At 41.3% G+C, this 13,667-nt stretch overlaps 1 protein-coding gene across 1 annotated transcript in view; it reads right to left on the minus strand.

Moving 5' to 3' along the window:
• Positions 1-13,667, minus strand: part of LOC144603345 (interleukin-17 receptor A-like) — a 36,855-nt gene that overhangs the window by 8,820 nt on the left and 14,368 nt on the right. The window contains exons 3-8 of the mRNA XM_078416488.1: positions 12,620-12,766; positions 7,988-8,112; positions 7,225-7,351; positions 5,754-5,801; positions 3,874-4,028; positions 1,706-1,780 (exon numbers count right to left, since the gene is read on the minus strand). Coding sequence (XP_078272614.1) covers positions 1,706-1,780; positions 3,874-4,028; positions 5,754-5,801; positions 7,225-7,351; positions 7,988-8,112; positions 12,620-12,766 — 677 coding nt within the window. The remainder of the gene's footprint in view (positions 1-1,705; positions 1,781-3,873; positions 4,029-5,753; positions 5,802-7,224; positions 7,352-7,987; positions 8,113-12,619; positions 12,767-13,667) is intronic.

The following is a 13,667-nucleotide window of genomic DNA, read 5'->3' on the forward strand; positions in this document are numbered from 1 at the left end:
AGCATAGCCACCATCTTTTTCAAATGTAAACACAAGGAACTGCAGTTACTGGAATTTGGAGCAATCTTTTTCAGATGAATGGAAAAGATTCAATATAACTTCTGAAGAGCAGAAGAGGAGACTAGACGTTTTGTGTCCTGGCCAATATTCATCCAGGGATCAACATGAAAAGTTGTATATCTGGTCTTCATCATAATGTCATATGTGGGATATTGTTGTACATTTTTTGTCAGAGTTATACAGCAGGGAACCAGGCCTTTCGCCCAACTTATTCTACTAACCAGGATGTCTTCCACAACTGGTTCCGTTTGAGTGCATTTGGCCCACATCGTTTAAACCTTTCCCATCCATGCAGCAGTCCAAATGTATTCTAAATGTTGTAATTGTACCCACCGTTACAGCTTCCTCTGGTGCCACATTCCATATATACACGCACCACCCCATGTGGAAAAACCTGCCTCTCAGCTCCCCATTAAATCCTTCCCCTCTCACCTTACTATGCCCTCGAGTTTTAGACTCCCCTACACTGGGAAAAAGATTCCATTCTATCAATGCCCTTCACGCATCCTTTCCCAATATGTATATTCTTACATTTTTGTTATGTAAATTTTCTCTGCACTCTCTCCATTGTCTCTAAATGCTTATTATAATGTGCCATATTCCATGCACTGTCAAACCAAGGTCTGGTACAGGCTTAGAAATGAAGCCCAGAGTTATTAAATTGCTTTCTTTTTAGCCATACTAACCTGCGCTGCAACTTTCAGTGATTGATATATGTACACCACAATCTTTTTTTCCCCCTCTATCCCATATTATCTGACATCTTCCAAAAAAAGTGACCTCCTTTTTCATACTCTCTTATAATTTGCTGCAGTCCTCCTCAGTATTGATCAGGTGCCAACTTGGATTCACATGCACATTTATACAATGCACTGATCCTAAAGTCTAAATCAGTAATGGGAATTGTGAACAGCAGTGCCTTTCGCACTAATCCTGTGGAACACCACTACCTACTTTCCTAAAATAAGGCCATAAGAGATAGGAACAGAATTAGGCCATTTGGCCCATCAAGTCTACTCCGCCATTCAATCATGGCTGATCTATCTCTCCCTCCTAACTCCATTCTCCCGCCTTCTTCCCATAACCCTCGACACCTGTACCAATCTATCAGCACGACTTTCTTGCAACACTGCATTATAGAGACTGTGTTCATTACTGTATGTACAACTTTAATAAACTGCTCTCTTGCTTTCAACATCTTGCATTATTTTCTTTCCTACATTTTTTTCCTGTTTAATATTTAGTCTGTTTATGTTTAATGTTGATTCCCTCTCTGAATAAGACCACTTTGCAAACAAGACATCTATGCAAACAAAACGATGAGTACAACCATGTCTCATAACCAAGGTAGAGAGTTGTAAATCTGTGGAATTCACTGCCTCAGAAGGCAGTGGAGGCCAATTCTCTGAATGCATTCAAGAGAGAGCTAGATAGAGCTCTTAAGGATAGCGGAGCCAGGGGGTATGGGGAGAAGGCAGGAACGGGGGGTACTGATTGAGAATGATCAGCCATGATCACATTGAATGGTGGTGCTGGCTCGAAGGGCCGAATGGCCTATTCCTGCACCTATTGTCTATTGTATAACACAACCCATGATTTTGAGTTTAAATCGTCAATGTAAAAAAATACAAGTTACATTTCTTACCGTAATTTTATAAGCAGTGCAGCTTTCCATCCAGTTTTCAGTTGAAAAAGTCACATTAACTCTTTGTTCCAATTCCTGCCAAAAAAAAGTTAGAATAAAATTCTCCCTTCTTAAACCCCATTTATTCGCCATTGCTAGCTAGATGTTGCAGATGGGGTACGTTATACTGCTCCAATCACAAGCAGAACTTCTTCAGCACCATCATCAATAGTAATGATCGATTAAAAATACACTCAAAGTCATCATTGGGGAGAGAAAACTTAGTTTGGGGGCAAGGATTCTTCATAAACACTAGAAATGAGAAAATAAGCACCGGAGAGGAATGCAGAAAACAAACATACCAAAATTGTTAACAATTACAGTGAAACTCCAATAACTTGCTCTCCCATTATTCAGAAACACCGATGGTTTGGCATGTGGCTGTCCCACACTCCCTTTAAACACACCAAGGTCCCGTTTCCTTCACCTCCCTTTAAATTTACTAAGGTCACGTTTCCCACACCTCCCTTTAAACTTAATAGATGCAATTTCCAATGTTCATTTTAAACGCACCAGATCATTATTTTCCATATGCACTTTCAACTCCTTGGGTTCATTGGAAAATTAGTTACTGTTTTACCTTATCTTAGAATTGCGAGTTAGGAATTTAGGAAGGGAAGCTGGAATTTAACTCAGACATATACAGTATGACATTTTGGCAAGTTAAACCAGGGCAGGATTTGTACTTTAAATCATAGGTCCCTGAAGAGTGTTGTAGAATAGCAAGACCTGGGGGTATTGGTGTACATTGCTCTGAAAGTGGCAACACAGCTAGACAGGGCATTTGGCAAACTTCTCTTCACTGGTCAGGCCATTGAGTACAAGAAAAGACACAAATTGCTGGAATAATTCAGTAGGTCAGGCAGCCTCTCTGGACAACATGGATAAGTAACGCATCAGGTCAGGTCTCAAATTGTCACCTATTCATCTTAGCGTTCCGACCTAAAATGTCGCCTATCCATGTCTCCACATATGCTGCCTGACCTGCTGAGTTACTCCAGCACTTTGTATCTTTGCTTGTAAACCACCATCTGCAGTTCCTTCTGTCTCCATTGAGTACAAAAGTTGTGGCATCATGTTACAGCTGTACAAGACATTGATGAAATCGCACTTGGGAGTAATGTGTGAAGTTCTGGTCGCCAAGCTATTGGAAAGGTCATTAAGCTGGAAAGGGTGCAGAAAATATTCACAAGGATGGTGCCAGAACTGGAGGGCTTGAATCACAAGGAGAGACAGGAGAGCTAATGGATATCTTTTTCTGAAGCATAGGAGAGTGAGGGGTGACCCTATTGGAGATATATATAAAAACTATGAGGGCACAGAAAAGGTGAATGGTCACACAGTCTTTCCTGAAAACTGAATTAAAAACGAGAGGGCATGGATTTAAGGTGAGAGGACAAAATGTAAAGGAGCCCGAGGGCTAACTTTTTCCACAGTGGCTGGTGGACATGTTGAAGGAGCTCCCAGAGGTAGTACAATCACAACATGGATAGGAAAGGTTTAGAGGGATATGGGCCAAATGCAGGCAAATGGTAATGGGAATTCAGGTTGGCATTTTGGCTGGCAAGGACAAGTTGGGCCCGAAGGGCTTGTTGCCATGCTGTATTACTATGGTCATTACTACATTGACCTCACAAAATAAGGAGAATACGCTCTAAATTTGTTGAGACCGATGTATCTAGTAGAATTGGATACAGCTTCCATCATCATTTTGTTCTGCAAAACCTCTACATTAACAGTTGAAGTTTTGTACAGCTGATACAGGATAACAACCCAACTCAAATGTGGCAATCTTTATCAAGTAAATGTTGGAAAGGTAATTAAATTAAAAAAATCAGGTAACACTGCCACTGTGGAAGAGGTTGAAGCAGGAATCCAAAGTAAGTGAAATATCTTCAAGGAAAATATGAAGTTCTTGAAAAAGAAAGGTGGGCTAATATAGGGAGGAATTTTAACACCAATCCGTCCTTTTCGTATTCATATAATTACCGAGCCATTTTCAACAAAGTTTCCCTTGTTTTTACTGCCTCCCAAATTTCAGAAATACAACATTTAAAATGTTATAACCACATCTAGTAAGTAAACAAAAGGCTACATGGTTTTTAAGATTTTAGAGCACAGGATTTTACCTCCTCAAGTGTTTCCTTAGCAAAATTGCATTTATTTTCTCCATCGTAACTCTGCAGCCGGATGTCGTACTTAGAAGAATGATTTACAGCCTGGAAGAAGATAACCATCTTCATTTCACTTCGAATGTATGTAATTTCAGGATCCCACATACTGCCTGTAAATGCAGAATGATGGGAAGTCATTAACATCCAATGTCCTTCACAACTTGCCCTGTCACCAGGTCAACTTTGTGGTTTATATTTAAGACTTTTCACTGTACAACAGACATTATATTTGGAAGGCAAGCACAAAATACTGGAGCAACTCAGCAGGACAGACAGCATCTTTGCAGAGAAGGAATTGAAGACGTTTCGGGTCAAGACCCTTCTTCAGGAGTTTAGGTGAGACTTGCAGGGCCTCATTGAGACGGTAATGTTGCTGCCATGAATCAGTCGTGCAGTGGGTGACGGGACGCATGTTGCAGACTGCTTTCTCCTGTATGGTGTTGAGCGTCTGGAGTGTTGTTGAAACTACACTTATCCAGGCAAGTGGACAATATCCGACCACAATCCTGACTTGTACCTTGTAGATGATGTACAGACTTTGAAGAATTAGGAAGCAAGTTACTGGCCATATGATTTCTAGCCCCTGGCCAGTTCTTGTAGCCACAACATGTATATGACTACTCCAGTTCAGCTTATGGTCAACGGTACTCCCAAGATGTTGATAGTTGGGGATTGAGTGATGGTAATACCATTGAATGTTGAAGAATAATAGCTGCATTTTCTCTTATTTAATACTGTCATCGCCTAGCATTTGTAACTAGCCTCTTATCAGCCAGGCCTGGATATTGTCTGGGTTTGCTGCGTTTAGTTGTGGTCTGCTTCATTAGCTGAATGGTGTTGGACATTGCACATAACCCCCAATTCTGACTTTAAGGTCATTATTGCAGCAGCATCGATGAAGATGGTTGGGCTGATCGACACTGCCGTGAAGAACTCCTGCAGAGGTGCCCTGCAGCTGAGATGATTGACCTCCAACAACCATGCCAGTACAAAACATGCTAATGCGACCAAATAATTGCTTTCATATATTTTAAAATGCGAGAAGTCCAATTTGGCATTAAAATTAATGATCTTATTGCACTCTCGAACCAGATACAATCGAATTTTGTGGCTGATATTCTGGCTCTTTCACAAAATCTTAACTTCTGCTGTCATCCAAATTTTTTTTAACACAAAATGAAGATATTTGCCACTCTTTCCATTCTCTCACCCCGCAATGGGTGCTTACTGGTCAAGTCAGCTGAGGGACCCCAATGTGGCTCATATAGTGGTAGCCTGGTCTGAATTGTTCTATGCAAGAATTGGTAATCTGCACGCTTCAAAGGCTTTCCAACTTTAAAAACAGATTTTAAAAGTTTGAGTTATGCAGGAAAATGGTCCCGATGTTGGGGGAGTCCAGAACCAGGGGCCAGTTTAAGAATACAGGGTAGGCCATTTAGGATTAAGATGAGGAAAAACCTTTTCACCTAGAAAGTTGTGAATCTGTGGAATTCTCCGCCTCAGAAGGCAGTGGAGGCTAATTCACTGGATGTTTTCAAGAGTTAGATTTAGCTCTTAGGCCTAACGGAATAAAGGGATATGGGGAAAAAGCAGAAATGGGATACTGATTTTGGATGATCAGCCATGATCATATTGAATGGTGGTGCTGGCTCGAAGGGCTGAATGGCCTACTCCTGCACCTATTTTCTATGTTACTTAGAGAAGGAGTTACAAACAGAATGCATTTTTCTGCAGTTCAAATAAAAAAGACAAGAGTTCAACAAAAATGATCGTGCCTTTTAATGGAAAATTCTCTCACTTTTGCCAAGAATATCTCTGAAGAAAACCTTACTTACCTCTTCGTTTGCAAACCTCTGTATACTTCATCAAGTCATTTCTGCAACCTTCAGGGAAAAAAAGTAGGTTAGTTCTTCCAGGATAAAGCAAATTATAGAACGTTTGGGATTCGTCATTATGACAAAATAAAACATGCCCTGTATTTAGTTGCCTGCCGTTCAGAAATGTTATACTGGACTGGCCCTTAACTACTTGACTGTTTCTGTAAACTATATGGAATTTTGTTCAATACTGTTCATCAACACACAGGAGATAATTTGCAAAAAACAGTGCTGATATAATGGAGTAACAATAGACAATAGGTGCAGGAGTAGGCCATTTGGCCCTTCGAGCCAGCACCGCCATTCCCCGTGATCATGGCTGATCATCCACAATCAGTATCCCGTTCCTGCCTTCTCCCCATATCCCTTGACTCTGTTATAATTAAGGGCTCTATCTAACTCTCTCTTGAAAGCATCCAGAGAATTGGCCTCCACTGGCTTCTGAGGCAGAGAATTCCACAGCATCACAACTCGAGTGAAAAAGTTTTTCCTCATCTCCGTTCTAAATGGCCTACCCCTTATTCTTAAACTGTGGCCCCTGGTTCAGGACTCCCCCAACATCGGGAACATATTTCCTGCCTCTAGCCTGTCCAATCCCTTAATAATCTTATATGTTTCAATAAGATCCCCTCTCATCCGTCTAAATTCCAATGTATACAAGCCCAGTCGCTCCAGTCTTTCAACATACGACAGTCCCGCCATTCTGGGAATTAACCTCGTGAACCTACGCTGCACTCCCTCAATAGTAAGAATGTCCTTCCTCAAATTTGGAGACCAAAACTGCACACAATACTCCAGGTGTGGTCTCACTAGGGCCCTGTACAACTGCACAAGGATTGAAGAAAATCTTTCCTTGACTCACTAATTTATTCTATCAACTTTTATGTTACGAAATCCAGTCCACTCACAGAATGTTTCCTGTTTCTCTTTTCACGAGAAAGAAAAAACCCCCAAGTTTTCAGGTTATGATCCTGGCACCAGTGACTGCATTCAGGTCTATTTTTAGCTAATAGTTAACCAGGTACCAACAGTTCTTTTTCCCCCCCAACATTAGCAGTTGTTTAACTGAATTTACTGTGATCTTTTCTCTATTTTTGATAATGTTTTTGTTTTAAATGTAAAAAAGTTGCAATATCGCAAAATGTATTGCTGGAGTTAAAAATCATGAGCTATGATTTCACAACTACTAAACTATTTATGTTAAAGCAAATTAATGAACATCTCCATTACTTCAGCAATCCAGCTCACTTGGTGCAGAATATAACTCCATCCAGCCAGGGGGCAGGTGTTTCTAACAATGATAAAATAGGACGGCAAAGTAGTATACACCTTGATGGTCATTTACCTGGCCTAAGATCAAAAGCCTATGAAGTATTTGCAAGGATACAGAAGGATTTAGCATGAAGATGTAAAAATTGGGTGCACATACCAGGCATGTAATAATGGTGTGATGAACAATCATTATCTTGGTTGATGTTGGCTCTTGGTAAACTCCATGCTGACACTATGTATCCCTCGTTTGGATCTGCCTCAAATCTCTCCAATAAGAAGGCCCACTGCAATGGAAGAACAGACATCAGATAGCGACTGTAGTACGTCTACATTCGGAGCCATAAGATGACAAATTTAACAGATCTAAATACACAACAGTCCAGTTGGATTAGTACATGCTATCACAATTTGCCACACACTCAAATAACCTCTTCCATTTGGCAGGATGAAGGCAACAGGCACTTGAAACTACACAATCCAATCCAACTTAGCTACACAATACATTCTATCATTGTTGCTGGGTAAGGATTTTGAAACTCCTCACTCAAATTATTTTCACCATATCCACAGCATTATAAGGGAGCATCTTACCACAACCTCTGAGAAGAATTACAATGACAAAATTGAGCTATAAATGCTGACTTTCTTAAAATTAAATAAAAGCTTTTACTGGCCCAAACTCCCAACAGAAAAATAGTTGCCAAGCAAAAGAGCCCACTTCATTTTGCTCCGTTTCTGCGACCATTTGAAACCAGTCTTGGAGCCATGTAATTTGTCAGACCTTATACAGGAGCACTTCTGTATTTACTGATATACAAGCATCAGATTATGGAAGATATGATCAACCAAGCTATGAAAGCACAGCAAGACATCCAAACTGTAACAGAGGGTAACATCCATGTGGTTTGCGTGGTACATACCTTCTCTTTGTTTGGATTCATTTGGCTGGTTATATGGTGATTGAACCGGTATTGTATGCACTTTTCCGCTCCAGTGTTCAATTTTTTCACAGAGATCTCTATTCCTTGAGAATATGTTATACTAGCTGCAAAACCCAGATGGATAGAGGTATGAATTCACGTCATAAATTTTACAAGGCTGAAGAGTAAGATTCTGTTATTTAGCAGCTTACAAAATTGTACTTGTTTTCAAAACAGTTAGCACAAAACAACATTGCACATTTTGTCTGAGCTCAGTAGACAATGAGTTAACGTTTCTGTTTTGGGAACTATCAGCATTCAGGAGATTGCAGATGTTGAAATCTGGAGCTTTAAAAAAGTAGAAAATAGGTGCAGGAGTAGGTCACCGTGGCGCAGCAGTAGAGTTGCTGCCTTACAGCAAATACAGCGCCGGAGACCTGGGTTCAATCCCGACTACGGGTGCAGTCTGTTCGGAGTTTGTACGTTCTCCCTGTGACCTGCGTGGGTTTTCTCAGAGATCTTCGGTTTCCTCCCACACTCCAAAGATGTACAGGTTTGTAGGTTAATTGGCTTGGTAAATGTAAAAAAAAATTGTCCCTAGTGTGTGTAGGGTAGTGTTAATATGTGGGGATCACTGGTCAGCGTGGACCCAGTGGGCTGAAGGGCCTGTTTCCGAGCTGTATCTCGAAAAAAAAATAAAAAATTTGGCCCTTCACGCCAGCACCGCCATTCAATATGATCATGGCTGATCATCCAAAATCAGCGCCCTGATCCTGCTTTATCCCCATATCCCTTGATTCTGTTAGCCCTAAGAGCTATATCTAACTCTCTCTTGAATACATCCAGTGAATTGGCCTCCATTGCTTTCTGTGGCAGAGAATTCCAGATTCACAACTCTCTGGCTGAAAAGGTTTTTCCCTCAACTCAGACCTAAAGGCCTACCCCTTATTCTTAAACTGTGACCCCTGGTTCTGGACTCCCCCAACATGGGGAACATTTTTCCTACATCTAGCCTGTCCAATCCCTTAAGAATTTTATATGTTTCTATAATATCCCCTCTCATCCTTCTAAATTTCAGTGAATATAAGCCCAGTCGATCCATTCTTTCATCATATGTCAGTCCCGCCATCCCAGGAATTAACCTGGTGAACCTGTGCTACACTTCTTCAATAGCAAGAATGTCATCCTCAAATTAGGAGACCAAAACTGCACACGATATTCCAGGTGTGGTCTCACCAGGGCCCTGTACAACTGCAGTAGGACCTCCTTGCTCCTATACGCAAATTCTCTTGCTATGAAGGCAAACATCTCATTTGCTTTCTTCACTCCCTGCTGTACCTGCATGCTTACTTTCAGTGACTGATGTATAAGGATAGCCAGGCCTCGTTACACCTCTCCTTTTCCTAATCTGACACCGTTCAGATAATAGTATGCCTTCTTGTTCTTGCCACCAAAGTGAATAACCTCACATTTATCCACATTATACTGCATCTGCCCACTCACTCAACCTATCCAAGTCACCATGCAGCCTCATTTCATCCTCCTCACAGCTAACACTGCCACCTTTGTCTCGTCTGCAAACTTGGAGATTTTACATTTAATTCTTTTGTCTGAATCGTTAATATATATTGTAAATAACTGGGGTCCCAGCACTGAGCCTTGCCCCGTTAGCCACTGCCTGCCATTCTGAAAAGGACCCGTTAATTCCTACTCTTTGCTTCCTGTCTGTTCTCTATCCATGTCAATACCCAACCCCCAATACCATGTGCTCTAATTTTGCACACTAATCTCTTGTGTGGGAACTTGTCAAAGGCTTTTTGAAAGTCCAGGTACACTCCATCCACCGGCTCTCCCTTGTCCATTTTACTTGTTACATCCTTAAAATATTCAAAGATTAGTCAAGCATGATTTCCCCTTCGTAAATCCATGCTGACTTGAGTCGATCCTGTTACTGCTATCCAAATGTGCTGCTATTACATCTTTAATAATCGACTCCAGCATCTTCCCCACCACAGATGTCAGGCTAACTGGTCTATAATTCCCTGCTTTCTCTCTCTCTCTCCTTTCTTAAAAAGTGGGATAACATTAGCTAACCTCCGATCCACAGGAACTGATCCCCAGAATTTAAAGAACATTGGATTTTCTCCTTAGCGAAGTCAGAACCAAAGTATGTGTTTAATTGGTCTGCCATTTCCTTGTTTCCCATTATAAATTCACTTGCTTCTGAATGCAAGGAACCGACATTTGTTTTCACTAATCTTTTCCTCTTCACATATCTATAGAAGCTTTTACAGTCAGTTTTTATATTCCGCGCAAGCTTTCTTTCATGCTCTATTTCCCCCCTCTTAATTAACCCCTTTGTCCTCAGTTGAATTCTAAATTTCTCTCAGTCCTCTGGTTTGCTGCTTCCTCTGGCCAATTTATACGCCTCTTCCTTGGATTTAACACTGCCCCTAATTTCCCTCGTTACCCACGGTTGAGCCGCCTTCCTTGTTTTATTTTTAAGCCAGAGATGAAAAATGGTTGTAATTCATCCATGTGATCTTAAAATCTTTGCCATTGCATATCCATCGTCAACTCTTCAAGTATCATTTCCCAGTCTATCCTAGCCAATTCCCATCTCATACCATCAAAGTTACCTTTCTTTATGTTCAGGACCCTTGTCTCTGAATTGACTGAGCCACTCTCCATCTCAATGCAGAATTCTACCATATTATGGTCACGGTTGCCCAAGAGGTTTTGCACAACAAGATTTCTACCTAATCCTTGTGTAAGAAAATAACTGCAGATGCTGGTACAAATCGAAGGTATTTATTCACAAAATGCTGGAGTAACTCAGCAGGTCAGACAGCATCTCAGGAGAGAAGGAATGGGTGACGTTTCGGGTCGAGACCCTTCTCTACCTAATCCTTCCTCATTACTCAATACCCAGTCTAGGACGCTCTAGTTGGTTCCTCTACACATTGGCTTAGAAAACCATCCCATATACACTCCAGGAAATCCTCTTCCTCAGTGTTGTTACCAATTTGGTTGGCCCAATCTACATCTAGATTGAAGTCACCCATGATAACTGCTGTACCTTTGCTACACACATCCCTAATTCCCTGTTTGATGCTATCCCCAACCTCCTTACTGCTGTTTGGTGGTCTGTACACAACTCTAACAAGCGTTTGCTGCCCTTGGCCATGTCACAGTTCTACCCATACAGATTCTACAATATCCAAGCTAATGTCTCTCCTTACTATTGCTTTAATCTTATCTTTAACCAGCAATGCTACCCCACCTCCTCGCCCTTTGTCTATCATTCCTGAATATTGAATATCCCTGCATATTGAAGTCCCAACCCTGGAGCCATGTCTCTGTAATCCCAACTATATCATATCCGTTAACAACTTATGATATAGGTGCATTCAATTCATCCACCTTATTGCAAATGCTCCTTGCATCAAGGCACAACGCTTTCAGGTTTGTTTTAACATTCTTAGTGCTTATAGAATTATGATGTAATGTGGCCCTGTTTGATTTTGGCCATTGATTTCTCTGCCTTTCACTTTTACTTTTCTCCCTTTACTTCTGCTCTCGTTTTACGGCCCTCTGTCTCCCTGTATTAGTTCCCATCCCTCTGGCATATATACCCCCCCGAGGACACACCCCAGCTGCTTTGAAAAATGTCACTTTCAATTGCCTGTGCCTGCTGCAGAGTTGCTACTCAAAATTATTTGCATATTATCAAACATGAAAAGGTGGCACAAAGCAGAAAATTGAGTGGGGTTTCAAAACAAGAAATTTAAAAACCTCGAGGGTGTTAAAATTTGGCAAATATGAAATAACAGCACAAAATGTTAGGAATATAAAGCACCTGTGGAAAGAGGAATAGTCAATGTTTCAGGCAGAGGACCCTTTGTCAAATTGGGAATGAGTGAAACAAGTTAATTTAGATGGTAGAGACAGGACGGTCAACAAAGAAAATTGCTCTGATGCAATAAAAATGGATTTAGGGGCAGTTAAGATGAGAGTAAGCTTTTTGTCTGTGTAATGTGTTGCTAATGTCACAGTGTGGCCGACTGGGACATGCCCAGCAAGACATTCTACAAAATAAATAAAGAACGAAAATAAAATGCAGGCACAAATGGCCAGATCTTACAAAAAACAGAAAAAAAGAGCAAGTTATCTAAACTTGATAACAAGTCCTAGAGGCAACGAGGTGCATCAGAGCTTGTGGTAACGGTGCACAAGATCACAGGTTCAAAGGTCAGACAGGGAGATGTTGGCAGCCGGTTTCAAAGGTCTTCCCATTTTTTCCCCCCATGGATTATCATCCTCAATTTAACACCAGGGTAAAATATTATTGCAAGCATGATATCGCAAAATAAAGAAAGGAGCTGAACACTATGCGGTCCGAGCCAGGGAAAGTGCAAGAAGTGCTGTGAAAACCACGGTTTCTGGATTCTTGAATCAACTGTCAAACACCAAACAAATCTACAGCTTCACTTGGAGATCAAAGCCACTCTTGAGCAATCCCCAATGAGCAAATGAGAGGTAGCTCATCCTCATGTCACATCATCGATCTAACTGCACACACAAACGCTTAAGAGAATGTGCAATAACAATACCAAAAAAATGCATGCTTACCATCTGTTGCCAATTTCCAACTGATGGACAGAACAGGCACATGGAATCCTGCCTGATTTATCTGCTTGATTAAGGTCACTTGAAGGTCTTTAGGACACGAAGGCGTCCAGTTGGAGTGTTTAAACCAGCTGCTATCCAAACAGTTGCCTAATGGTGAAGAGGAAAATTAATATATGCTATCATAATTTAATCTGCATCTTTGCCCCACATTCAAATAACCTCTTCCATTTGGAAGGATCATACCATCAAACAATCTATGCGGCACGGTGGCGCAGCAGTAGAGTTGCTGCTTTACAGCGAATGCAGCGCCAGAGACTCGGGTTCGATCCTGACTACGGGTGCCGTCTGTACGGAGTTTGTACGTTCTCCCCGTGACCTGCGTGGGTTTTCTCCGAAATCTCCGGTTTCCTCCCACACTCCAAAGGCGTACAGGTATGTAGGTTAATTGGCTGGGCAAATGTAAAAATTGTCCCTAGTGGGTGTAGGATAGTGTTAGTGTGCGGGGATCGCTGGGCGGCACGGACCCGGTGGGCCAAAGGGCCTGTTTCTGCGCTGTATCTCTAAATCTAAAAGTCTAAAAATATATTTTTAATCTTTGGCAACTGATTTCCAACAGGGAAAGAATTGCTTTTACAAGCATTCTTTGAAGGTCATCAAGCAGAGCTATTAGGTCTATTCTGAATTATTAGATCTATTTTATCACATTCAGCATGATGGGATTGACCTACATCTCACACAATGATTAGTTAGCAGTTTGCTACAACTCAGTGATATGCTAGGCCACTTCAAACAGTAAACAGGATGCGATCACATTGCTTGCGCCCGTCGTCACAGCAACATTAGCATCAAACAACTGATTAGTGATGCAAAAATAAATCTCAATCATTAATATCCTTCAGGGAAAAGAATCTGCCATCTTTACCCATTAGCGAGTCCAGACCCACTAACGTGATTGTCCCTCAAGTATTGCCTCAGTTTAGGGGCAATTAGTGATGGACAACTAGTGCCCGTATTGTTAGTTCCCTACACATGGCATGAACAAATAAAA

The sequence above is a fragment of the Rhinoraja longicauda genome, chromosome 20 (genome assembly GCF_053455715.1).
Source record: "Rhinoraja longicauda isolate Sanriku21f chromosome 20, sRhiLon1.1, whole genome shotgun sequence".
NCBI classification, from domain to species: domain Eukaryota; kingdom Metazoa; phylum Chordata; class Chondrichthyes; order Rajiformes; family Arhynchobatidae; genus Rhinoraja; species Rhinoraja longicauda.